Source organism: Anser cygnoides, chromosome 9, assembly GCF_040182565.1.
Source record: "Anser cygnoides isolate HZ-2024a breed goose chromosome 9, Taihu_goose_T2T_genome, whole genome shotgun sequence".
Classification (NCBI taxonomy): Eukaryota; Metazoa; Chordata; class Aves; order Anseriformes; family Anatidae; genus Anser; species Anser cygnoides.
In genome coordinates this window covers 23100864-23128681 of record NC_089881.1, presented here as the reverse complement: position 1 = coordinate 23128681, position 27818 = coordinate 23100864, and the positions used below count along the sequence as shown (strand labels likewise).

Here is a 27818-nt window from a genome sequence, read left to right as displayed (position 1 = left end):
AAGATGCAGCAAGTTTAACACTAGAATAATAAATAGTACAAGACTTCAGTTTTCTATTACTCTGTTACTTTGTCATACCAGGAAAAAGAGTCAAAACCAAGTGATTTTTAACATTTTTTTATTCACAGGTTTACAAAATAATCTTTAATAAATAATATCAGCAGCATTCAAGATACCTCTCTGTCTGCTTCTTGATTTTGTATGATATGCAAAGATAAAAATTACATTCCATTCTTTGCATGTTCACTGTAATGCAAGAACCTGTCGTTTATCCTCCAGAATTTCTTCCTTATCGTCCATTTGGCCTTCATCACAGCCCCTTAAAAGAAATACACAATAGTGATTATCAGCAGCTCAAATTCTTCAAGCTACTCTAGCTAAAGCCATACAGACGTATGTTCATACACACAGAAATAAAAGGCAGAAAAATAGTTTTTACTGTATTCATAAAAGTATGCAAGTATACATAACTGCAAGCTACTATATTCATTATTTCCCCCTCAGCTTTTATCACATATATTTTCACCTCTTAAACAAGAAGGGAAAAGAACACTGTCACTATTATGCCTAGGTACAGAAATCCCACATCCTAGGATGGGCAAATTAGGAAAGAGAGCTTCTTTTCAGAAAAAAAAAAATCAGTGACTTTATTTTTCAGAATTTTCAGAAATCCCCAAATTTATAATTTAGGGTCTCAACAACAAAATATATCACTTTACTCTTAATTTGAGAGTACTGACTTAAAACACCAGGATACAAAATAGGTCATGTTAACATTTGTAAACAGGATACAAAGTAAAATCAGAAAGTTAAGACTTTATTTCAGTACTGGCAATATATTTGGCATATTAAGCATCTTACAGTACCATAAAAACATATTTGGGGAGTTTAACTTACCCAGACATATCATCCCTGTTGTGGTCTTTTAGTTCCAAGTTTCTATGGAAATCTGTAACATTTCCATATATCTTCTTCAAGCATCTGCTGGAAGAGGTTACATCTTCAGAAGTTAAGCTGTAAAGTTTTTCTTGTGAACCTGAAATATTTTCAATTATTTCAGTAACAAATATAAAAAAAAAAATGCAGTATCTATACTATCAAGTTTAAAGAATTTCACAGTATCAATAAAAATTTGACATTAGAAGTGTCAGAAAAACTTGTAGCTGGTGAAGGATGTCACTACAAGCCCTCAAATAAGTTAGGACATTTTATTATAAGATTCCTGCATTATCAGAAGTAATAGAGAGGGTTTGCTTCTAAGATATTTATGCCAGTGCAATACGAAACCTTGTATGTAGGGCCCCTATGCAATCTCAAAATACAGTAACGAAGGTAGCTAACTAATGGTAGTATGCATCTAAAACAGAGTAACAAGATATATCGCACATGCACCAACCCAAGATTATCAACTAGGGTCACAGACAATGCTTCATATATAACCCACTTGCAATTACACTACTATTTTTCCAGCTAGCTGTAAGTTTCTACTATAAGCTTCTAAATAAGTGAAAGGTATTCCAAGAAAGTGGAATGAAAAGGCAGAGAAAGACTGGAACAATAACTGAAAAGTTATTAACTTCCTTCCTATGTTCCTCTGGATGTATTCAGCATGCATCTTCATTCTTCAAGTATTAACATGAGAAACTCTTCCAAAAAACATAGGTCTGGTGAATATTTAGCAAACAAAGAAGGACAGCTGTCCTGAAATGTGGTATTTGGAAGACTGAGTAAAGAGCTGTGTGAAAAAAAAATATACAGCAAAACGTAAGGTAAAAACATTTTGAAAGACAGAACACTCTGGAAAGCAGATGAGTTCTGGTTACTGAAGATGCTTCAAAGCCAGGAGCTGCCAATATAAAAGCACTACAGCAACTAAGGAGGGATGGCCCATGTTACAGCCTAAGAGATGTAGTTCAAGGCTGCTTATGGCACAAAGTGTCTTAGACACTTGAATCATCTCCTCATTGAGATGGAACAGAAAAATCTCAACCATTTTTTTCCTCTATTCAAATAACAACAGAACTCACTCTTTTGACTGATTCTGTTTAACTGTAACCACTGACCTTGCCCCTTCTGTAGGAAGGAGAAAACATTTTAAAAGACAGAGGAAAGGGGGCTGAGTCAAATCCAAAATGAGACATAGGATCAGGTCTATAATGCACTATTAGTGGCAGTTCTCATCAGGATTGATTTATAAAATTTTCAGCCCACCTTTTCCCCTTCCAGCTTCCCTCGCATCGAAACAGCTTCTACCACCACCTACAGTGTCCATTGCTAAATACCAAAGGAAAGGATACTTATTTAAAAGAAATCCATGCTCTGAAAGAGTACCTATCATATTCTGTAGATTTCTCCAACAAAATTGAAGAAAGGTAGAAAAAAAATTAAGAAAGCTGCATGAAACAGTTTGATTTATTTCTGTTTGATCATACTTCAACCTACCTTTAATTTAGTAGAAGCTATCTTAAATCACAGAGTCTTGCATAGTCAAATGCTTTAGTACACGTTTGCCCCAATATCAGTTAGGTCTAATAATAAAGAAATAAATAGCTACTTGCTTTCATTATGTAACTTACAAGCATAAAAGGGGGAAAAAGGCAATATTGCCACTTACTTGCATAACTTTGTAATTCTTTTTCCAGAGTAAGTAGGGCTTCTTGGTCAGCAATATATTTCCAATGATCCTCATCTTGCTTAGTTACATCAATGCACTCGTGCTTTGGTATCTCAGTGTCAACTCTAAACATACGCATAGGTGAACTCTTTGGTCTCGGCTGAATGTTTTTTGGACAATTTCTAGTCAGTTTATAGCGTAGCATATCTGCCGACTGAGGTCTTTTGGAATCATTCCCTGAAATCACACAAAGTCACAACTTCTAACAAATTGCTATGTAAATGTCATTTTACCCAAAATACAAATGCATAGATGAAGATATAAAAATCACCTAAAAGCAAAACAATCACCACAGAGCAAGCTTCTAATTTTATTTATATATGTAAATAAGCAGATCAGAAGTCCACACAGGACAGAACATCAAGCAAAAAAAAATGCTGAAATCTTGCAAAAGAAAGTTTTACTCCAATCGCTTTTTAAATTCTTAAATTATTTTAATAGGTATTTTAAAAAACACAAAAAATAAAAAAAAATGAGGCATAATTTTCCTCTCATATTTAAAACAATGTTTCATAATAACATTCTTAAAAGCTCAAAGATTTAGACATGCAGATTGTCACTGAAAAAGAGAACTTCTGTTATGATAGCTGTTACAGGTGTGCCTTGTGTGCAACTGGTGGTTATGTTGTCAATGTATTAGAAACCACGTTTGACATTGCATTTAATTTTGTAATATTATCAATGCTTACATAAAACAGTAGTTTTAATGAGTGAAAATATGACTTATATCATCAGAAGAAAGGCAAGAACAGTTTTGAACAGCCAGTACAGACAAATCTCAAACTGTATTTCTTTCTAGCTGGAACAAATCAGACTGATATTTCCATGACTGTTCATATTCTGCTCATTTAAAGCAATGCAAGACTGTGAAGAACATTTATAAAAGAAAGATGTTATACAAGTATTGGTTAATGTCTTCCTATTAGCAGCTGAATCCATCACGGTGATTTAAATATCTGCCAAAACTCCAGAATGCTTGCAATATTAATGGTTTGTTGTTTGTTTTTCTGTTTTTATTCAGCATATGGAACAAAAAGTCACCTGTCAGTTCCACATCTCTAAACACAAAAACAGGGGGATACACCCTCTCTTTTTTTTTCCCCTCTAAGTTGTGTGTTACTGTCAATCCCCTAATGGAGTTTTGTGAGGAATGTTTTCTGAATATTTGGTATAGAGACAAAATATTGATGAATTTTTGACAGTTAAGTCTTTGGTACAAAGGTTTCTTTTACAAACTTGAATTCCTACAGAACAGCTAAATATAAGTTTTCAAATGATTTCATCATAAATTTTGTAAAACTTCGCATACTTGGCAGCACATTCAGTAGGGGGAGACCACAACAGACATCGTGGTATGTAATGGAGAGGAATACGCAAGCTCTATCAAACACAAGTTATAGGCATGACTTCTGTTAAATAATACAACTGAAGAAACCAAATCTTCAAATAATTGTTTTCATCTGTGGGAAGCAGCAGTTTGCTTACAAGGCCTGACCACAGCCATATCTGCTTAATGGCAGTACATTGTGGGGAGTCACATACTGCGCACTGACAGTCGCATGCTGTTTTACAGATTTACATTATTTCAGAGAAAACAACATTAAGCTGAAGATTCCGTGCTGTCAGATTCTTCCTCATCAGTTGTTGCCATTCAAAAGACAAATTAAAAATGGGCAGATTCCAAAAATATTTGTTATACAAAAATATTAAAATCCTAACAGAGAAGGAGCCAGTGCTACAACTCCCATCTTACAGGCACTGGCACCCAAACTGAATAGATCACTAAACTGTATTCTTTGCTTAAAAGAAACAAGGTTACAAACATCCTTAAAAATAAGTATCAGGTAAAATAACCTATTAAAGTAGGGCCTCATATTTATTAACCTTACCTGAATATGATCTGCACACTACCATCAGGGGAGAAATTCTATTTTGAGTCTCAAGACCACTTGAAGATCTATTCAATTGACTTTCTATGACACCTCGAACTACAGAGTCATCAGCGTATTCACTTAAGCTCCTGTCAGCAACCCACATCTTATGTCCTGAAATTAAGAAGTATTAGAGAAAAATCTTTGTTGATTTTGTGTTTACACATATTTACTGTTACGATATTTGCTGCATTTAATTTCTGTGATTTAAAGTCATGCATCAAGTTTTCTGCACACAATATAAACAAGCGTATAACAATAATAATTTTTAAATTCAAGTGATATACTAAATCACATTAATACTCATGTCCGCCAATCATGTCACATGTTGTTTCATATACCATTAAAAGCAATAGCATGACAATGCCATTTGGTGATTTATATCATGCACAAGAAAGAGCAGAAATTTCCAGAAATACCGGTACCAAATTTTCAGGTGATACAGAGAAGGATACAAATGTATGGCTCTAAATTAATGTGATTTACCTCAAAGTAGCGAATTCATTTCATCTTTTATGGTGGCATAATTGTTACTCCAAAGTGACTTCTAAAAGTAAGCTGGATCCAAGTTACATAAAGTGAGGGGCGTCTTACAGTGGTAGTGGTAAATAAGTACTGTGTTTGAGGATTTCATATGTCAGTACCTGGAAATGGGGTACTCCTGTTCATAGGGCTAGAGTCTGCACGCAGTGAAGAACTTGCTTCCAGCATTACTTGTTTAGGGTTTACACCTACAACAAAGAAACCTTCAAGTCCCCGATACTGTGTAGAAGCAGATTTCTGTCTTTTGGCTCCATCCTGTAACTTGAATAAAACACGAACAGATTAGAAACACGAAAATGCTTCATAAGTTGCCCTGGCAAATTTATATTAATAAAATGCTCATTTTATAAAACTTGGAATGATTCTGATAGCCTAGTGTAACGGATATTCAAAAGGCTGGTGGCTTTACATGATATAATGCTTTCAAATCCTATAAGCTTCCATTGCTAACTTTGCAAGAGCCTGAGTCTGTTCTTCTGCTGATTGACTGTGGACATAAGAAGTCGCTCTTCTTTGATTGTTAACGAATATCTTTGCATACCTCAGCTAAAGCAATACTTCCTAACGGTGACTCCAAATCTAATGTTCCAACCTTCTCCACAGTTTTTCTCTTTCCATTTTTTTTTTTTAAACTGAAAGATCATTCTGAATATTTTAGATTAGGTAAGTGTATTGACCTTGATACTAACATGGGAAGGGCTATCTTATCTTCTCAGAGAAGCCCTTAAAAAAAAAAAAAGGTATCAACAATAGATCGACAACACAAAGCGGAAGGTATGAAAGCCTCCATCCCCTCAGATGAAATATGGGAGGCAATAACAATCCTCTGATGAAAACTATACTGTTGGTTGCTTTGAGGGATTTTCTGGAGGAAAATGGGAAATAGAGGTAGAGTATTTTGTGGTAACTATACATCTATCACTGTCTCTCAACTGATTCAGCAACAGGGTAATGTTCCTCATGATAACCTGGGAAAGTAGATTACACTACAGTTTATATATCTTTAATTGCTAAGTATAACATTTTACCGCTGAGGACGTTGTAATTACAGGCATAACCAAACTCTGGCCGTTGCAGCCACCATCCAGTTCTTGTGAATCATTATCATTTTTCTGCAATTGTATCTCAAAGAGATAATTGTTGCTCATTAGTTCACTAGGGTCAGAGGTCTTCTCAGGTAGTTTACAGGAGCTGAGTGATCTTCCCGCAGTCTTTAGTTCAATAATGTCCTTTTGTTCTGCATTTCTTTCAAGAACACTGCAGACAGCCATTTTTTCTACCAGAGTAGAAACAAAATTATGCTTTATTTTTTAAATGGAAATTGCTATGAATTACAATCTGCAAGTCTACTACATTTTATGAAATTAAAACACGAAACCTCCATTCGAGTTTTACATTTTAATTTTCATATGGCTTTCATTATGGCACAAAATAAAAAGAAAAGTTAACATTCATCAGCTTCCTGACTGATATCCTGATGCTAACATACACAGACCAGACTTACCAGGTAGTAGGACCTGTTCCATACCTAATGCACATGTTCCTGTACATCACTGCTCATGAAAAGAGATCTTGATAATACTCTTAACATATTTCAAACTTCTCTACGATAATACATTTTACAGTTAGAATTATAGTCTAGGTAGAGTCAACACAAAAACTGCAATAATAGCAATTTTGTAATATTTCTTTAAAAATTGTAATAATGGTTTGAAACACATTTTATTAGTTAATAATTCTACATACTCTTTTGCTTTGTTTATACAAGATATAGCCATTTTACTTTTTATCCTGTGACCAAGTAGTAACTTACATAGTAAAAATAGCTTTCAAAATTTACCTTGCAAAATTTCTTTGGAAGAAACAGGATTTCTGTCAAGAGGAAGATGTAAAAGATATGGAGTGTCAGCTGTGGCAGTTAAAAGACACGATGACTTTCTCATCGTGCCCACAGTTTCTTCTGGCAAAAGGTCTAGCAGTGTGTTGTTCTGACCTGCAACTGCTGGACAACTTTGAAACAGACAAAGCAGGAAAGATCAGCAGAGTAAATTATAAGAAAATATAGCACATCTTATCATGAATATATTTTGGCATGTCAGAAGAATCACACGTATCATTTAAAATGACAGTCAATATTAGGGCTCTAAGTTTCATCAGGAGTTACAAAATTAGGTATATGGGTATCTTAAAAGCACATAACACTAACATGTTACATATTTGCCTGCATGTAGTCCCTGCTCCTACTTAGTTAAGAGCATACAGAAGAGTAATTCTACCTTTAATTCCAAACATACGAAGGAATACATCTTAGATGGTTTAACATTTGGAGTGATCAAGCAAATAAAATAAAGACATTTCAAAGTGATATATCTCCAGTTATAGACAGTTAATAGTATAGTCATCACATCATTAGATCACTCAAATGACAAGAAAACTAAAAGAGAGTAGATTTAAATCAGATAATAGGAAGCAATTCTTTACTATGAGGGAGGTGAGGCACTGGAATAGGTTGCCCAGAGAAGTTGTAGATGTCCCATCCCTGGAAGTGTTCAAGGCCAGGCTGGATGGGACTTTGGGCAGTCTGATCTACAGGAAGGTGTCCCTGCCCATGGCAGGAGAGTGGAACTGGACTGGATTTAAAGTCCCTTCCAATCCAAATCAGTCTGTGATTCTACGATACGGAGGGGGAGGTGAGGAGAAAAACTTTCAAGGACAACAAAAAGCATTCAGACAGTATCTTGGAAGAAATGTAAAGGAAGGGAAAGTACTAACTGACAGGGTCATGACACTGGCAAAGACTGTGTCTTGTGACGAGGATGAGCAGATATTTTAACCATGCTTTAAAACAATTTACAGTCAAGGATTCTCCCCATTCATATGGGGTATGATTGTCTGCAAAGAACCAAACCTGTTATTTAGCAATGTAACTAAATCAGAAGTTAGGATTACTTCCTTTTCTCTTCCAAAAAATCTCCATATTTCTCATACCTTTCAAACTCTTCAAGTGGTTCAGTTTTTCTTTGGTTATTCATTTCTATAGCCCCAGCTTCCGTCACCAAAAAGTTACGTGATTCTTCCAAGTCTGTGCAATAAGACTAAGTTAAAAAAAAAAAAGTATATTCAGCAATTGATTATAATTACAATTGATTAGAATTACAAAAAGGAATACGAACTCAAGTGATTAAAACTGTATAGATTTTTTTTGTATAATTTCTATACATTAAGAGTCCATGGACACAACAGGAGAAAATTATTGTAAAAGGGACCAAGTATATATATATATTTATATTTTTTTAATTAGAAATTATTTAACTGTTGTTAATTTAAGTTTTTAATAGATCAGTACTTAAACAAACCATTTAAGATTACTCTGAAGATTCATAAAGTTCTTTATTACATACTTACATCATCAAGAAATTCAATTTTCAGAGTGGGCTCTGCACTTTCAGGAACAGTTTTGGGTACCTGCTCTCTAAATACAGACATCCAGTATCTCTTCACCTCTTCAACTATGAAATATAATTAATTTGATGCATTTTATTTTTTCTCACTTATGATACACTTATAAAAAGGCAACCCTTTTATTTTGCTACTTTGTTATTGTTACTTTTTTTTTTTAAGGTAGAAAGGGCTTAAGTATGTAACTGTCCAGAAATCATACTCAAAAAAAAAAAAATCCCTCCCCCCAAATATTTAATAGTTAGTTTAAATAAAAAAAATATATATATACCTGTTAAATCATTGACATCATCTTCATCTCCTTTTTCGCCTCCTCCAGTCACAGCCTGATGTGACACAGTCTGTGTTTGCATAGGCCTTAAATCTTTAATGCAACTACCAGATATTTCATCAACAGGAGTTCTAAAAAAAAAAAAAAGAAACCAGTCTTAAAAAAAAGTATTTTTTATTATTTTCCTTTTTTAAAGAAAATCCACACTATTTACCGCATCAGTATTTACCACTGCTAAAAAGCAGCAACTCCTAATTTCAGTGCAATGACCTCATACCTCAGGGACTAACAAAGTAACTCTGCCGTATTTACAGGAGTATCATGAAGATCATACTTCTTTTTCTCAAACTCCTGTAGCAAAAACAGGCTTCCAACTATCATTATTGCTCTTCAAATTCTACAACAAACTGATAGCAGAGAGAATCTCTCCAAATACTCCCTCTGCTGTAATTCTGAAATACAAAGTCATCAACTCTGGCTATAATGGTTACTTTTTAAGATCAAGTACTATGACCCCTTAATTAACTCTTGGTAATATAGCTAATATTAAAGTGTTTCAATGCAATTTTGTTAATGCTATAAAGCGTTTCTGACCTTCACTAGCACCAGCAATTTCTACAATACCTTCTGTACTTCTTAAGCAAGAGTTTCTCCATGTAGCTCAGGCCACCCTCCTTGAATTGAATTTGGACGTGTTCTTTCACAACAGGCAGATTGGTCTGTACCTCACAAATTCCCACAGACTCTAGTAGAATTATTAAAAAAAAAAACAGCAGTTCAGATTTATAAACTTGCTATTTAGATACATCATTTTTGAACAAATGTCACATTAGTAGCTTATACCTAGCTGAGTCTTTGCATAATTCTAAAATTTAAAGTGTCAGGATAATTCTAGTAGACAAAAAGAAACAGGGAGTTTTGAGTCACATAAATAATTTGAATACTTGTTTGGATTTCCTGGATTCAGCTGGAAAGAATTCACAAACTGTCAGAATCTGTGGAAAATACGGTCTTTGCTTAGATTTAGATAGGACTGCATATCTAAAGGTTACCCAGCTTCTCCTTTTATGACTAAAAGGTCAGTAAATAAATTTCAAGACACACATAAATATTCTACAGATAAGCAGCAACATATGCAAGCACTCCTTGCACCTAATGATATATAACACATTTCTCATTGCACCTGTAAATCCTTTGACATATACGATTGCCTTTAATTCACAGAAATCTACTTCCTAGATGCATGAGATCTTAAAGATCATATTTACACAATACATTTAGCAGTGGCAGTAGCCAGTAAAACCTCACTCCTTGCAACTTCGCATATAAAGGAAGACTACTACAAACCGGAGAAAGCCAAAACAGGGCAGCTGGGAACAACGGTACTGTGTATTTTTGTACAAAAAGTCACAAAGAATGAAGACAAATTGCACAAATCCAATCAGACAAGTTATTTTGTATTTTTCCATGCATACTTGATGTGATTGGATCTCTTCACTCGAACAAAGAAATATTAGGAGCCTGTGGAATGTAAACAGAAAATATACTTTGATACAACATGCAAAGTCCCAAGCCATGCACATTCTTTGTCTTAGTTAAAAGCTTGGACTTTATGGTTTGGCATTACCATTCACATTAAACTCTTAAATGAGAAAAAAATGCTATGGAAAAGTATAGACGCAGATTGAACAATCTGGCCAAGGTAACAGTTAATTACAAAAATTCTGATAAAACACCAACCTGTACATTATTAAAAAAAAACAAAAAACAAAAAGAAACTTCAGAGGTTGATGATAATTTATAACAAAACGCAGAGGAAAAAAAAACTTAAACATCTACTATTCTAACAGAACACCTATCTTCATTAACTAAACTAGCTGCTAACTCACCAAAATGGCCGCGCATGTTTTTAATGTGCAATTAAAATAGAAAAATTCATACCGGATAGGACCTCGCCAGCACGCTGTTCTTTTCTGTGATCACAACTACCATTTCTCCATTGAATCAAAGCTTCCTGAAAAGACTTTGCAGATTCCTCCTCATTAAATGTACCATTTAGTAATAGCCCTTTGTCCTGATCGTCAAGGCCTGTCCAGGCTGATTCCGAGAAGAGTTCCTAAATCAGTTTCACAACATAATTAATACAGCACTTCTGATGACAATCCTCTCCCCAGTTACATAACAGCAACAACATTTTTATTATCAGCTATGGAAATGTTTTCTGGCCTCAGTTTAGCTGCCCTGGTAATCAGAGCTACTCAGTTTTCAAGTGATCTTGCTCATGTCTGAATTGTAACGTTCTATCAAGAGCAAAATAAGAAAAAAAAAGTTGGTATAAGCACACAAAAATATATATTTAAATATTTTTAGTAGGCAAAAAGCAATAGTCACAGATAGCCCACATCCTATGTATAGGACAGATATTACGCCCAGAGGTTAACAGACTGAGCAAGTCTGATAGCCTGATCCCTCATTTGGTACAATGTGAGAAACCTAAGACCACTCTGTTTAAGATGTCACAAACATTAACAATATTTTTATTTTTTGTTTCTGAACTGTGTACTACCTCAGCACTGCTTACTGACACTGGCAAAGATGAAAATTTGTTTGAAGTGACCTGATGTTTGCAGTTTACTTTCTTCTCCTCATGATTAATTTTAGATTCATTCAGATTTACTTCATTGGTGAAGTGATGGACAACTTCCAATTTTCCAAAATGCATATTGGCTTCTGTCTGTTAATAGAACATTATGAAACCTTTAATTTAATATTAATATAATCCAACTTTCCACCAAACAGCAAAACAGAAGGCAGCAAGAGAACTGCATATTGAAAACAGAATGATGGCGACGCAAACACATACTTATTTTAATAATCCCAGTGCAAACGTGTGAACAAAAGTCAATAATCTGAATACTCCACTGGGTATGACACAGGACAAACCAGCTGGAATATCAGTTCGCACTTAAAAGTCCAGGAAAGTCCTAGCTATGAAAAACTAGATAACTGACTAAAAATAGCTACAGATCAAGAGTAATAGTTTTACTCCACTAGAACTTCATTGATGTGCAACCTATGGTAGAACAAAAAAAATACTGTTAAAATGTAATACGAATGTAATTTGATTACTGACTCTTGAATGATTATCAAGCAGGAACAAATAATATTTTATGTCGATCCTTTCTGTATGCCCCCTACACAGAGAAAGACCAAAATGGAAGATAATTTGTCTATGAAGTCCTTGAGCAAGCCACATATTCTTTCCACCAAAACACATGAGCAGAAGAGGTACAGGCAGAAAGTTTAATCTGAAAGAGTCAAAGATGTCAAGCAGTCATTGCAAAACTAGAATTTACTCACATCTTCTCATTTTCACCTACTCTACACTATAATCGACCCAGCAACTTTGCAATTGCTGGTTACGCATTAAATGGTACTTGTGACATACCAGTGAGCATGCCAGGACACTAACTGCTGCAAATAGCTGTTTCTTTTTTCCTTTTGCAGTCTTCTTCTGTTTCTTATACTGCACTGCTGGATGAATAAGGTTCAATGTTTACTGTATGAACACGCATGTTTTGTCATATTCCTTAATTCTGATAGTCCATAATCATCCATAATTGATGGCAAGTGTTTTTTCACCAACATGTTGCTAAAACACATAACGATGACAAACATATACTAAAGGAGAAACAGCTAAATTTGTCTCTGTAATTGCCATTCTCCTTGGCTCATCCTGTTTTCTAATGCACATGCATCCAAAAGCACATAGCTAAAGATTGTGTCGATTTCTCTTTCACCGCATGAAGAAAATAATCTTAGCACTACAGTAGAATTCAGTAAAAGCCACATTTGAAGGAAATAGTTTTATTGATGTAGCTTTATGCAACTACTCTTCTTGAGAAAGAACAGTTGCATTATGTATGGGTTTTTTTGGTATTCTAGCACACGGTATATAGTAGTTGATCAATGTTTGTAAGACTTAACTTCCTGCATTATTTGTTTAAACAACATGACATTTTTATTCACATATTGCTCAACTGCTTCAAAAAAAAAAAAAAGCTAGAATTTGCAATTTGCAAGAATTGCAAAGCTGATTTTCAAGAATCCTTACAAAGCTTATTTGTTTTGACCTCATGTAAAACTGCCCAGCAGCTGAACTGAGATGCTGATTTTCTCCCAGTATGATGCCAAACCAACACAGGTATCAAATACATCGACTCCCAAAGCAGCAGTAGGAAGGGGACAAGAAAGAGTGAGAGGCAGCAGCAATGGGACCCATCAAGAAATTTAGAAAACACTACTCTAGATTCTCACTAGACTGACTGCCTTTAAATTTTCTGCTGTGCAATTTCTCTAAAAACATCCAATACTCCTCAATCATACAGCTAAAATTCTAGATTAATAATTGCAGAATCTCACTTGGACTGCAATAATCTTTCTCCCTATGAAAAATTGAATTATAGCTACTGTTTTCTATTCCAAAAAAAAAAAAAATGCATCTCTGCACTTCCTGCATTGTTTCGTTAGCTCCCTTTATTAATAGAAACAGTTACTAATTAGTTTCAGAGTAGGATTGGAAAGAAGAGGGAAGTAGACAAGTAAAAGGGGAGAAAAAAAAAACAAGACAATTAAGGTGAAATTCTCCTCACACAGATGAAGTGCTCACAACACTCTATGACTCTCATTTTAAATCCCTGTATTCTTCCATTGAACTGCTGCATGACCTTTAATCCCCACAAATAAACTTCCAACATCTCAATTCAGTTTACCACCAAAAATGAGATAAATAGCATTTCCTTTAAAAAAAATCATCTAAAAAAGAATGCATTACAAATATCAAGATATATCAGTATGTATTTATCAGACCAATAACTTTGATAATTTACGGCATTACTGAAAGGACTATCTCTTTAGGAAAGTGGAAGAAAATAATCAAATTTTAGAGGAATAATAGAACGCCATATCGAGTGACATTATTGAAAAGCAAAATCTGCCTTCGTGAAAACCTCATATGGTACAACAGAAAGAGTTAAATTGACTTGCACTCAGTCAAGACTCTACCAACATTTTTGTTAGCTTTTATTCTCACAGTAAACTTGATTCTTTCTAATCACAATTTTTAACTGCAACAGTTACTAGTGAATAAAACACCACCTCGCTATCCACCCACTTTGTCTTCAAAGCCAGTGGTAGCACAGGAGACTTTCTGGGATCAGGAGCTGAGCACTCTGAAGCATAGCTCCAGGTGAATTTAGGGAGGAGAGAAAAGCAAGCATTAGTTTAACTCATCCCAGAAGCAGGGGATTTCTAGCCCAGCGACTACTTCAAATATTCGTGAGGTGAAAGAGCCACTGCCTGAGAAACACCGTCAGGCAGACAGGCCCGGTGTCTGGGCGAGCCGGGCCGGTGCCTGCCCGGCGGCGGCAGCACCGTGGAGCCGCAGCGGCCCCTGGCGGCCCGGCCCGGCCCCGCGGCCCCTGAGGGAGCCCGAGGGCAGCCGGAGCCGGAGCCGGAGCCGGGCGGCTCCCCACACACCTGGCCGCAGTTCGTGGCTGAGGGAGGGAACGGGGAAAGGGAATCAGTCAAAGAACCCAAGGGAGCAAAACGCAGGTGGCTTTGGTGCGCGGTGATCTTCACGGGGATTTAAAATCCACACGTGTTTTTTCCTGAGGGAAGCGAAAAAAAGGTCTTTTTCTTTTTAAAACCAGCAGCTCCAACTGTTTTAATTTGCCATAAGTGATTCAAATATATCATAGCATGTACTACACGGGAAAAAAAAAAGAAAAAAAGATGTACTACATTCTTTAAAAGAAAGTCTCATTTCCTCATTCAACAATAGATCTACTCTATTTCCACAAACTACTTCAGAAATTGAATAATTGAATAGTAAAGAGCTACCTTATATTTTGTAGGCTAGGCACTTGCTAAGAGGCAAACTCTATTAAATAAAAATCATCTCATACTTGATAATACTAATTTCCACTGTAACATAGCCAGAAAATACCAACTCAGAAAGCAGCCAGAATTAACCACTTGCCCTGATGCTTACCAAAGTACTTAAAATTACAGAGTGTGCACAGAGTATTCAATTTGCCCTATTTGCCTGCAACCATACAGCTTATTTTAAACACATGTTGGTGGTCTTAGTCTTCTTCAGCTACATTCACATGCTGGGCCAATTAATAAAAATACAACTTAAAGAAACGCCCTGTTAAAAAACAGATAACAGTTATTTATCTGTTTCTTTGCCATTCATGAGATCAGGATGTAAAACCTTCCTTTACCTCACGTGCACTAAGTAGTTATCACTAAGAGTAATCGTAGAATTAACATGGATATAATCATATAGAACATACCAAAATATTTTGACAAACAAGTGGAAAAAAATATTATAATTTCAATTCCAGCAAGGTAAGATTATATTAAATAAAGTATGATCAAAATAGTCTCAAACATTTCACTATATTTTTCTTTTTAAGTTGCTGTGCGTCTAATAGTTGAATTTGGCACCTCAAATGGTCCAATGGACCATTTTAAAGAGAAGTAGAGAATCCTTCTAATGACTTACTTGTCCCAGCAGCTGAACAAAAGGCAAAAATAAAGTATAAAAATCTTGCATTGGCCTTAGCTTTTCTGCTGAAAAGTTCAGACCAGTTCCCTGACATTATAATTTCAAAGTGGCAATACTGTCATTAAAATAATTCCTTTTAATAAAAGGGCAGGAGGCAGCTAATACAACTTCCATTAACTACCACATTACAAGCACATTGTACAAAAAAGCTAGCACACACAACACTAACATAACATTTAGACTTGCCCTTGTGTTTTAGGTGTACACATATGTATTTTCATATACAGGTCCTTTCATCAAGGAGCCTGGAAGTGAATCCCCCATCAGCTGACTTGTCTCTGTAGACCACATACAGTTTACAGCTTAGAAAAATCCAATATAATTCATTTTTCTATATATTCTGTGTACATCTGGATACCCCTACACAGCTATTATGTATACTTTGTAGCAACAGAATATAGTGTGTAATTTTTATACCATTTACTTACCAGCAGCGCGCTCTTAGTTTCACATTGTCCACATGCTAGCTCCTTCACTTCAGATTTTTCATGAGCTACAGAATTTGACATTTCATGCTTAAATGGTTCTTTCACTGGCTCTGGAGAAGGGGAAAAAAAAAAAAAACAGATTCCAATCTCTGATTTCCACCTTATTATTTAATTGCAGCAACCTCCCAGAATCAAACACTATCAGAATTTTGAATTTTGTGAGTTTTAATTTAACAAAGATGCCTTTACCTTTCATCTGTTCTTTCAGTATTTGCAACTTCACTTTTCCCGAAGAAACCTATATGAAAAAATATTTACATACATTTATACAAACATTAAGGTATTAGAGTATGAATATTAAAAAGAAGCTTAAGGTGCTAATGAAAATGAATACACATATAACTTATAAAACTAAAAATGTATTGTTTCTAGGAAAATAGCTAGGCATGTATTATTTACTAGGTACATAGCAAGTGTATTCCACATGTACAGACCTGCAGAACTTTCATAACCACAGTGACCTAACCTCAAAATTCAACCAGTGAAGTCATCTGCACAGACTGAAAATCTGTCCAGCCATCTGCACATACACCTACCTATAGATCTTGGGGGCCAGAAGGGAGCAATTAGATTGTTTTCATTCTGCTTCCCCTCATCACCCTTCCAGGATCTTGCACCCCAGTAACTGATCATTTTCAACATTTTCTTTCCTTGTTTTTTTCCTCCAGAGAGTCCACATTGTGCCCTCACCCCTCTACCCCCACCCCCTCGTGAATCTGCAGGCACTTTAATTTTGAAAATTTTGCCTCTTCTCCTTTGCCAACACAGCTGAAATCTGAAGTCTTTGAAGTAGTAACAGCTCTAAGCTACTTGTCTCAGAGAAGTGGAAGGAGAAAGAGATGGGTTAAAGAAACCCCTTTCATTCCGATCCTCTCTCTTCTACTCAGAGGCAAGTAGGCAATTTTATTGAAATTGAGTGCGTTGGCTGAAAAAGACCTTCACACCAAACTGCTGCTGCTTCAAAAGACTTCAAATAGCAACTGTGATGGCTTAGTCTGAAGTTGTCATTGTCTGCTTTTCTTTTTAGACTTACACAAGCTTCATTTCAGCCAGTTTTGAATGGTCTCTCTTAATTAACAGCTCCCATTTCACCACAACATACATAGCATAGCTTCCAGAAAAAAAATCATAAAGCTCTCTTTTTATGTCCCATTCAGACCTATTTGTGCCTCTTCAGACACATCAATGTCTGCTAAAGGAAATAGGAAGTATCTCTATATTGAAGTAGTTTGGATTGGAAATCTCCTACAGATTTTTCACACTAATTCAGGGAATGAGTAAAAACCATCAGTTCTGTTATCATAATTGGCATTTTAACAGCATTCATGAACATTGTTTGATCATGGATATACCTAATGCTTGCTTCCAGGATGTATAAAGCTTCAAAGACAAAAGCCTAAGCTATTAAAGTGATGATTTTATTTCACCACAGAAGGAAATATTGAGACTAGGTTATTGCAGTTTGAAGTGATAACACTGTCTGAAAGGCTGCTTATAAATTTGACCAACTTTAACCACTTTCAGCTCAAGTTTCTTAAGACACATCTACTTTATGCTTAATATGTTTGGAGAGTTTCTGCAAAATTGCCCTAGTCATTTTAAAAAAGAAATAAGGAAATACCCTATTTTGTACATATAAAAAAGCAAACGGCTTTCAATGGCTGCCTAGAAAAGTTCTGCATCCCTCTCTTCAGGGCCGAGCGAGGATCTCATAGCATAAGACTCCATAGACAAATTTAATCCACATTTCAAAACATCCAGTCTTGGTTGGCCCTTGTTAAAAAGAATGCATCAAAGATCTGGTTAGCCAGCACTTGACCCATTAGCATCAGTCCTCAAGGGACAAATGTAGGAATCCTCCCATGTACTATGGACCATATGACAAGTTGTGTTCTCCTTCTGTACTTACTGAGAAGGAAGAAATGCAGAAGCATCTTAAGATCTTAGGACATACAGAAGTGAAAAAAAAAAAAAAAAAAACAGAGAATGAACCGCATTCCACTACGCCATTCATATGATGGTACTACTTTACACAGCGGCTGAGGAAAAGAAAAAAATGTACCTGTAGTATTTTTAAATGTGGGGTGCCTTTCTCAGAGTTAATATCTGTGAAGATCATAAATTTGTGCTCAAAACTTTACATGGAGTCTTTTATTACAGATTCATAACAGACACTAGACAAGGCCTAATTAATTTGAAAGACAGGCTCCCAATGACTTCCACCAGTACCAAATTAAACTCTTACAACAGTAAATAATCATTACTTCTACCAATTCAGTATCTATTACAATTAAAAAACAACAGATCACCAAACAGAACTTGATGTTCCTCCAGCTCAAAGGGAAACATAAGATTGGCATGGAAAAATAAACAGCTACAAATTCTACTCAGAATTGCTCAATCTTTTGTTTTTACAGTATTTAAAATTACCATATTTTGTAGCATGAATTTTCTAAATCTTCTTTCGTTTAAAATAGCTTTATCTGCAAATATACTGATAGCTTATTACCTTATTATTTTTTTCTTTGCTTTGTGACAAAACTCGGGCTTGGATGGTCATTGGTCCTGCCTGTCCAGTTTTCCAGTGATAAGCGCTTGATTTCCTATGAACCAAGGCAAGAAAGTGTTTACTCATCATGTCTTCTGGAAACAAGAGAAGCATATACATTTTCTTTTGGGATTTTAAATAAGAACAGAGCATCACGAAAACCACTGGTTTATACAGTCACCAATTACCCATAACACAAGCCCCTCCCTTCCACTGAATTTTAACTGATGAATAAACATGTAACAGAAGTGCATTTTAGATAAGTCTTCATTATCCCAATCTACCCTAGGGCATTCTTCCAGCACAGCTACAACGCAACATCTTTTAACAAGCCATGCATACACACCTAAAATACAGATTTCAGGGAATGTCAGTTTAGATATTAACTACTATGACTAACACGGAAGACAGTGGGGAAGAATTTAGACTAAGGGAGATCAGATGGTATTTTTCAGCTTTAGCACACTTGCATAAAGGATGTTAGAACAGGTTCACTCACACAGAGATTTATTAGCAGACTCCATAGTTGATGGCAGCCACCAACTCTAATAGTGAAGGTAGTGAAGGTTACTTTGGGAATATATTACATATAAATATACATATATTTATATGTATTTTAAAAGGGAGATGAAAAAGGACTGATTATTTTCAGCCTGCTTTTTCCTACTACTATATACTTTTCATCATTCCCATTTACAATGCTATTTGCGCTGTAGTACGCTAGTTGAGCGCAGGTTCTGCACATTCATGGGTTTTTAAGCTTCTATGCAGATACACTACTGCATACTATTTTGCAGGTATTTAAATGACTATTATCTACCTTGTTTTGCACTGTGTTTGGTTTCCTGTAAAATAATAATAATAATACAGCATACAAAAAAAGAAGGCAAACTTATTGGAGGAAAAAGGAACAATCTTCCCAGCTGTGGTGCAAATGCCAATGAGTCCTATCATTTGAACTCACCGTAACAACACCATCAGGGTTTGCAGGTACAAGGCCAGGAGAACAATATGGGGAAAAACAACGCCACGCACTATCTGGAAAACATTGCCTCAACAGCTCGGTTAAAAGCTAACAGAGCTGCCAAAAGCAAGTCCTTAGCGTTACCAAGACTAAGGCACTAAGGTATCCAAGGCACTGTGCAACCGTAGGTGTGTCTCCAGGGTCAAAATACATCAGGAAGAAATACAAAGCAGCAGAAGCAGCTGTTGCAGAGATTCGCTAACATTTAGAGTGCGCCAGTAACACGGCCAACACTTAGAACTTCCACCCTAGCACTTGCACCATTACATTATGCTTACTTTCTGAGCCATGTTTTCCATCACACAGAAAACAGCTTTCCAAGAAGCTACACGGATGCATGCAAAACAGGATTAAAGCAATACTAAGAACAGGATCCTCTCCAGAAATGTCAAAAGACAGGAATAGTGCAAGAGCAACTACTTCTTGTCTCCTCCTTTAAAACTAAGTTGACAAATCCAATGGGACATGGAAAAAAGAAGAAAAGAGAATAAATGAGGAAAAGGGATCTCTGCCTCTGAAGGAATATCCCTGTTGGGAATTCGTTAATTTAATTCTAAAAAATCAAAGCTTCACATGGGAGTTTAAAAATAAGAAAGCCATAGGATAGCAAGTTTATTACTGAGAAGAAAGATTGGAGAGAGGAGACTGAATACCATTGTGAATTCTACACTTTGCAAAAGATCCTGTCTGGGCCATGGGGGAGATGCAAAGGAAGCATCTCATTGGATTCCATTTTTTTTAAACAGAAACTTCACCTACTTTCTCTCTTCTTTTTCTCTGCTCATGTTGGATTGCAGTTGCCGTAATTTCTTCTCCATCTCTTTATTCTCCATTTCTAACTGCACCTTCTCCAACCGCAATTCTCGAACAGTTCTAGAAGAGTTAAAATGATCAAATATGCAACAGAAATTATGTGAAAGACACTAAGATAGCTGAAAGAGTTTAAAGCAGCAAGACAAAGCAAAATTTGTCATTAAAGGCAGGCCATCCTTCTGACCAAAAACAGTTGTGGAAAATGAACTGCAGGTCCGGTGCAAACCCCCTGCACCCAAGAATACCTCATCACAGATGGGGTTTGCTCCTCATCTAGCTAGGACCTCTACAGTTCAATGGCACAGTCATCCTATTTGACAGGCAAGCTGAGCTTCTGCCAAGTTGCATGCCTTCACAACACAGCCATAAAAAAAGAAAGAAAGGCTCAAGTGTAAAAGCACAGGGAAAATGCCAGAAGTGAAACATGTAAGTGAAGTTTGTAAAGACTGCATGATCAAATTTATGTTTTAATGATAATTCTTTGTGCTCTTACACAAATAAGTTCTTCTACTTAATGCTTCATTAAAACGTATTGAAAATGCTGAAACACTCTCTCTACCATATTCAGATAAAATGCACTTACTTTGCTTTTAATCTCACTGAGGTTCCACTTTTTGAACCTGGGAGTATTACAAAACCATTGCTGTTCATGATTCCCAGTACAATCTATTCTGAGAGAGAGAAAGAGAAAATTTGAATGATCTACAGTTAGCAACCTGTTGAAATGGGAATTTGATTGAAATTAAAATGGTAGAAATTTGTTACAAAGCCAAGAAGTATTAATACACAGAAAGAGAGAAACAAAGAGTAGAAGTGGTTTATATGAAATGTCAATAAAAACCTAAACCAACTCTAGATTAAATCTAACTTAAAGAAAAACTTTTTATTACATTTATGGTACCAGGGAAAATATTTACTTGTCTGTTTCTTTTGGGCAATTCCCTAAAGTTCAAAGAAAGCAGCTTAGTATTAAACAAATTTCAGGTTTCTTGAACCAGACTCATAGAAAGCACAGAGAAGGAGAAAATAGTAACAATGGCTACAAAACTATCTCATCTGATTTGGAATGACAAATGTCTTCAGTCCTATACAAATTGATTCAAAATGGCATAATAACTTGCAGAGCAGACAGAGTTATTACCTACTCTCAAAATTTCAAGACAGTGATGTTTTAAAGATATTTTTTCCCCCAAGGTTGTAAAATACTCTTCCAACGAGCAAATCTATACAGCAAAGAGTCCAAAACAAAACTTAATATCCATACCCTCCCTGCACTAGAATGTTTGCAGTATAACTAGTAGAGGCTAGGTAGGCTGCTGGAAGAAACACGCCAACACTCAATTTCAAGCACAGTGCCAAAGTCCAGAGACTTTCAGCAGACAGGCCATTTGGAAACTGTTCTTCAACGGTTGGCTAACAGATTCCAGCTGAAAGCAAGACTTAAATGAAGAGTGGAGAAGCTTAGTATTTGAAATACATCAAATGTATAACTGAGCTCAAGAGCAAAAGTTCAGCAGTATGTTCACACCTAAACCTGAAAATGGCCATTAGCGGCCACGCACACGATACCCCCATTCATGAAGCAAAATGCACATCAATATAACATAGGTTGAAAACATCTGGTGGAACCTAAACACTGATATTTCAGCCCTGACAGAAATGTCAGATATGCACACAAAATATGTTTCTTACTGTGCTGGAAAAAGCAAGCGCTTCCTTCTTCCCCGTCATTTCAAAACAATTATTCTTTTATCATACTATGAGATAAAATGAGATTCTGTTACCTTAGAACAGAAGGTTCTTCCAGTGTGCTAGCGAGACTAGTGCATCTAGACAGGCAGGATAACGCTCTGGTTTTGATGTAGCCTGAAGACTACTGAAAAATAAAAATGGAGGTAAATTACTGGGGCCAGCTTAACAAGCTCAACGAGGGAAAGTAGTTAACTCATGTCACGAGCATTATTTCCATAAACTTTAACATGTTGCACTGTAAGAACATTTAAAGACGTAACTTTAAAGTTTTAATAGTGTCAGACAGAAAACAATCCACAAAGTTTCAAGAACCTAGTAATACTGGGTGGATATAAAAGCATGAAGTTATTGATAACAGGTGTTACGGACAGACAGCAGGTGATCATAAACCTGAATTGTTCCAAGAAAATACATGAACTCATTTAACCATTATTAAATATTAGTCAATTGTAATAGCAAACGCAACCCTAATGTTCATGAGAACAGCTGTTAAACATTGAATGTTATGGTCTCAGTGTAAGAGTCTGAAAGTTAAACATGCACCATTTGGGGAAACACGCACCCCCTTAAGCTTGTAGGACATCCTTAAGTACCCATGCAATGGGCTGTGAGGACTGCCAGCGAACTCCACAGAAAGCAAGTACTTTTGTGGAAAACCCAAACCGTAACTCCTCATAAACCAATCCAGTACCTGCAAACGAAGTTGTAATTCAAAAACAGATGAGAGTTCCCTTTTTCTGAGAGGTTGTTGTCTGCCTATGGATCCCTTCCCTTTCTAACACATTTTTTAGCGAGGCAGAGAGTAAAGCAACTCATCAATGCAGATAAATCAAGCAGTAAATATCCACATCCTTTCTGCCTGCTCTCCTACACACTCCAGTACTCAAATTTCATCGTTCTAGCAGATTCCTCAGTGCTGCTAATTGATATGCACTGCAACTGAAGAAAGCAAAAACTGGTGCTTCTGCTAAATGAAGTTTAAGTCCGCAAAGCTAAATGAACACAAACACCATCTACCCTGTATCTCAGCTTAGCTCAAATTTCTTCCTAATCAAGTGATAGCTTTATAACTTAAAACAGCTAAAGATTACTGTAGTTTATTTCAAAGTACGTGAGTTTTACTAGAGCTGACGAAATTCCTACAGCTTTCTCCTATCAATAAACCCATAAAATCCATTAGGAGTTTACACATATACAGTATATGTAATAACTTGCATCTAATTATCATGAACATGGATTTCATGCTAGACTGAGCCCTGGCCACTTACCAATAATTCAAACTTCACTATTCTTCATTTATTTTGAAGAATTCTTAATGTAACCAAGATTTTGTCTAGCATCACTTGTCAGCCACCCCTTTGAAGTTAATGTTATCACACATTGGAAAGATGTCACAGGGACTGAGAAGCGAACACCTGAGAAACGAATACCTCCTCTGGTATATCTTCACCGTTTAAACAAAGAACTAAGATTTCAACTTTATTCTAATTCCAAATACAGACCATGCTAACAGAACAGTCTCTCCATGCAGTCTTCTCAAAAAAAAAAAAAAAGCACGAGGACATTTCATGATAACCACCTTCTCATCGGTGTCACAGAGCCCCAGGAAGGGCCCTGTGGGGTCCTTGCTGAGCGGGGACAGCACGGGTGAACGAGGGGATCGAGGGCAGCACTTGCCTTGACCAGACCGGAGGCTCTGCCAGGCGAGGCTGTTACCAAACCTCCTACCAAAACAGCGGCCTTCTTTCTTTGCTCGTTTATTTCGCTACCGGTGGCTCTGGGGTTTGTTTGTCGTCCCACCCCCCGAAGCCCGAAGGAAAGCAGGAGCAAACAGCCACGGCCAGGGCACCGGGCCCTGCCTCGACACGGGCTGGGCTCCCCGGCCCCCAGCTCCCGCCCCACCGACCCCCGGCGGCCCGCCCGGCCCGGCCCGGCCCGGCCTGGTCCCGGCCCCGTCGCCGTTGCCCCGGCAGCGGGACGCGCGGAGGAGGAGAGTCCATTCGGCGCTGGGGCTGAAGGGGACTGCGGGGAGAGCCTACTGCCTGCAGGGGGGGGCAGGCAGGGCCGCGCTGAGGGGAAGGTGCCCGCCCCTTATCAGGGGCTGGGGAAGGGATGTGGGGCTCTGGTCGTCTGCCATTACCGACGGGGACCCGTTGGGTTTTAAATAAAGTCACACGCAGGGCCAGCGCTGTGAGCTCCCCTATTTGTCAGCCACCCATCCGCAGCCTGCGCCATCCAGCCCTGCTGATATTTCTGTGGGGGGGCTCCAGAGCTGGAAGCCCCAGCCGCTGAAGAGCAGCGCCCAGCCCTTGTGACACAGATCATAGAATCATAGAATGATTAAGGTTGGAAAAGACCTCCAAGATCAGCTGGTCCAACCATCACCCTATTACCAATGTCACCCACTAAACCATGTCCCCAAGCACCACATCCAACCTTTCACTGAATACCCCCAGGGACGGTGACTCCACCATCTCCCTGGGCAACCTGTTCCAATGCCTGACTGCTCTTTCTGAGAAGAAATGTCTCCTCATTTCCAACCTAGATGTCTGGGCCTCTCAGTTTCCCATACATGTGGACTTAAATTTGGCCCTCAGAGTCCTCTCATATCAAGTAAACCCAGTGCCGGTGTTGGCACCCACAGCAGACACCAGGCCCAGGAGCCAAAAGCAAGGCCCAGCAAGAACACTGCACCACAATAATACTTTTACAGCACTTCTATCCTCTGACTTTTCAAGTTTTCAGGACGTACTTTCTTCACATTTTTTCCCTACAAGAAGTGCAGAGGTTTCTATTCAGTAGAAACAACAATATGTGGCAGGTGTTTTTTACACCACTGAATGAGGTGATATTTGTATTAACTACCTTCCTCCAAGCAGAAGTGATAACTTTAGGTACCCTAAAAAGCTTGGCAGCACTGGAATTATCTCAAATTGTATCTGACACAGACTTTCCCTGGGGCAGGGATACATGGCTGTGCTGCAAAAGGAGGCCGCATCCTCTCCACAACATCCATGCTGATTCTGCCACAAGTGTTCCCATCTCATTCCAACCGTGATACCCTAGGCCGCCACAAAATATGCCTCATTTATGTTTGAATGTGGGCTCTTCCATATTTTCATTCAAAATTATTGTTTATTTAGAACTGTCTCTCTAGAAGAATCGATATACACTTCCTGCTGATTTGCTCCGTACTTTAAGCAGCTAAATCTAAATCAACCTAGAGCTTCTAAGAACTTTTCATACAAGTTGTCCCATTAGTAGGACCCAGACAGCTATAGGGCTTGCTTGAGACATTTAATTTTTGGGAAAAGTTCTGTCTATGCGCACACATCCCGTAGATCTGTGCAGCCCTGACATCACGTCTTGGATATTCCAGACCAGGAATTTATGTATCTGCCAGTAAGCAATAACCCCCGAACCATCCCCTCCAAGGATACCTAGAATATATGACAGGATAATCATGTTTTAATCAATCATGTCTTCCAGTTTATTTGCTTTGAGTCTAGCCCTTCCAATATTGGTGGCTAGACCATTATTTATAATGGATGCTCCTTTAGGGGAAAAAAACAGTCTTTACAGAAAAGCTGGCATTTCAGGAAAAAAAAAAAAACACTCTGTTTATGATCCAAGCCAAGCTTTAATAAGTGCAAACTACTATCTGTTTGAAATTTATGTACTCTGAGCTGTACTTCATCTGGAGAATTTGCATTTGTCCCATATGTAGTCAAGCTAGGAGGCACAAAATAAGTTACACAGTTTTTCTTGACTGTATAATCTGTCTGGCAGTAATTTTCCTTCATCATCTTGGTTACAGTACAGTTTTCAAGATTTTACTGTGACAGGCAATTTGTGTTGAGAGCCTGTGGAAACACATATGGATTTTTTGTTCTTGAGAAGGAATCATAGTTTGCATAATATGTGTAAATTTAAAAATATGTCCTAATACTCTCTTCTTTGAAACAAATTTGGAGGTGTTTTCTGTTTCACTGTGGATGTTTTGATGAAAAAGTACAAATAAATTGATACTCATTTTAATAAAATAATTTCAAACTATGCAAACTGTAACCAGTTTAGGCTCTGTTATGACTGCACAGAGCAGGTGTTTCCAGTGCAATATATATCATTAGCAATAGCTGATGTGTATTCTGGACCGTATTTGGAGCACATTTGTAGCATTTAAACGTGTTATTTCCTGTAGGAAAATCCTAAGTAGCCACCTAAATACAGTTCTTCACATCTTCTGTAATGATGTCTTTCAGTAGCCTGTACATGAGACACTTAATGTTACTCTAGATAAATTATGTCTGAATCACTGTTACAATGCTCAAGACTACTTTTGATTTCAAAGTTTCCACTCAGAAAAATGCAAAACTTTCAGTTTATATGTAAGATAACTTTCTGCAGAAAAATTGGCATTTGATTTCCAAAATTTAAATGATTCATACTGACTTTGTGGGCTTTGGATCAAGTACTTTAGCTGGAAGAGTATCAAGAGCCTGTTTTGTATGAGACTTGGACCATTAAATTTACATAGTTCGGAGATGAAGTAATGCAGAATTTGATGCTGGCATTCTACACATCGACATATTTATAATTAGATTATTTGCATTTCAGCCATTTTATGTGTCTTCCCCGGTGTTCAGTTCTATACTTTTTTTTATATACTTAGATCTGATTTTCATAATCAAACATCATTTCATATTTTTGCATTCAACTTTCACAAATGCAGATCACATAGAATAAAGGAGTGGATGCATAGTTTCTCTCAAAGTCACTTTTTTTGGAAGTAAACATAAAGTTTATAAGGACAAAAAAAACAACTGAAATTCAACCAAAATCCATCTGGTGGAGTTGTGCTATAAGTTATAAACCTTCTGCGTTTCTTAAGGCTTTGCCTGTTGCCATTACCTACCTTTGCACCTGTACCGATCTTCTCAACAAGCAAAACCAGATTTGATAACTTTGTAGGTTTTGTCTATTCTATCCATATTAAAATATTTTGCGACAGTATATTTGAAACTCTTTATTTAAAGACACAGTTAGAAAGAACACCTGAGCACAGAGGCAAAATAACCTTACCAAGATTGCCATTCAGGCTTTGGTACCAACCCACATTCCTATTTTGATTTGCAATCCCTTAAATTTATTTCAGTTTCAAACAAAATCAAATAATGTTTATTCCCGTTGTGGAATAATTGGAAGCAGCTTTCACTGGATCATGACTGAGGAACTCTGAAACTGAAGTCATTTTTTAATGGATTTCCCCTGTAGCTTTAGGCAAGGTACATAGGGCTTAGCACTCTCATTACAGAGGTAGAAAGAGCTGAAAGACACACGGTAAAGTAAGGAAGTCTGTTCGGTTCAGTACTGGGCATCTTACATTGTTGAAAACCAGTTATTTGGGCCTTCCGAGTCAGCTCTCTGCGTCACATTGTCTGACCACATTTCCATACCATGAATAAGGCTCAACCCCTGAGACAGATGAATATTAAATGGTTTGTGGCCCTCAGGCTTGATTTGCCCGACTTTACTTCCACCCGGCCTCCTGCCGATCTCGGAGGAGATGAGTCACTGCGTGCAGCTGCACGCCAGTACGGAGAGGTGGGCTGCAGGGGGGAGCTGCCGGAGGAGGAGAGGAGGCTCCGCTCCAGGAAAGGTCCCCTCCTCATCCCGCCTGT

General features: G+C 37.2%; 1 protein-coding gene across 21 annotated transcripts; it reads right to left on the bottom strand.

The window, feature by feature from the left end:
- Window positions 1-106: 106 nt before the first annotated feature.
- On the bottom strand, window positions 107-24294 carry ZBBX (zinc finger B-box domain containing). Of its 21 annotated transcripts, none has more exons than XM_067002387.1 (21): window positions 23717-24215; window positions 22700-22828; window positions 22170-22261; window positions 20969-21051; window positions 20332-20445; window positions 18510-18603; window positions 16190-16238; window positions 15941-16050; window positions 11445-11612; window positions 10820-10994; window positions 9503-9623; window positions 8879-9009; window positions 8554-8657; window positions 8137-8243; window positions 6989-7158; window positions 6177-6424; window positions 5250-5409; window positions 4564-4719; window positions 2615-2851; window positions 898-1036; window positions 107-319 (listed from the first exon to the last, which is right to left on the bottom strand). In XM_067002387.1, exons 4-21 carry the CDS (start codon window positions 21034-21036, stop codon window positions 244-246), a joined length of 2427 nt encoding a protein of 808 aa, XP_066858488.1. In that variant the 5' UTR covers window positions 21037-21051; window positions 22170-22261; window positions 22700-22828; window positions 23717-24215; the 3' UTR covers window positions 107-243. The 21 variants fall into 21 exon arrangements, with proteins under 21 accessions (XP_066858488.1, XP_066858491.1, XP_066858480.1 ...); XM_067002390.1 differs by having other exon boundaries at window positions 22170-22258; XM_067002379.1 differs by having other exon boundaries at window positions 20969-21056; window positions 23717-24214.
- Between the last annotated feature and the right edge of the window lie 3524 nt (window positions 24295-27818).

Bases quoted from the DNA above. Each gene is read 5' to 3' on its own strand.
- ZBBX (XM_067002385.1), bottom strand. From the start codon at position 21,036: ATGAACAGCAATGGTTTTGTAATACTCCCAGGTTCAAAAAGTGGAACC. The intron at 11,613-15,940 runs GTAAGTAAATGG...TTCTATTAACAG, and splicing joins AAACTAAGAGCGCGCTGCTG to ACAGAAGCCAATATGCATTT. The intron at 8,244-8,553 runs GTAAGTATGTAA...TTTTTAACTTAG, and splicing joins AAATTGAATTTCTTGATGAT to TCTTATTGCACAGACTTGGA.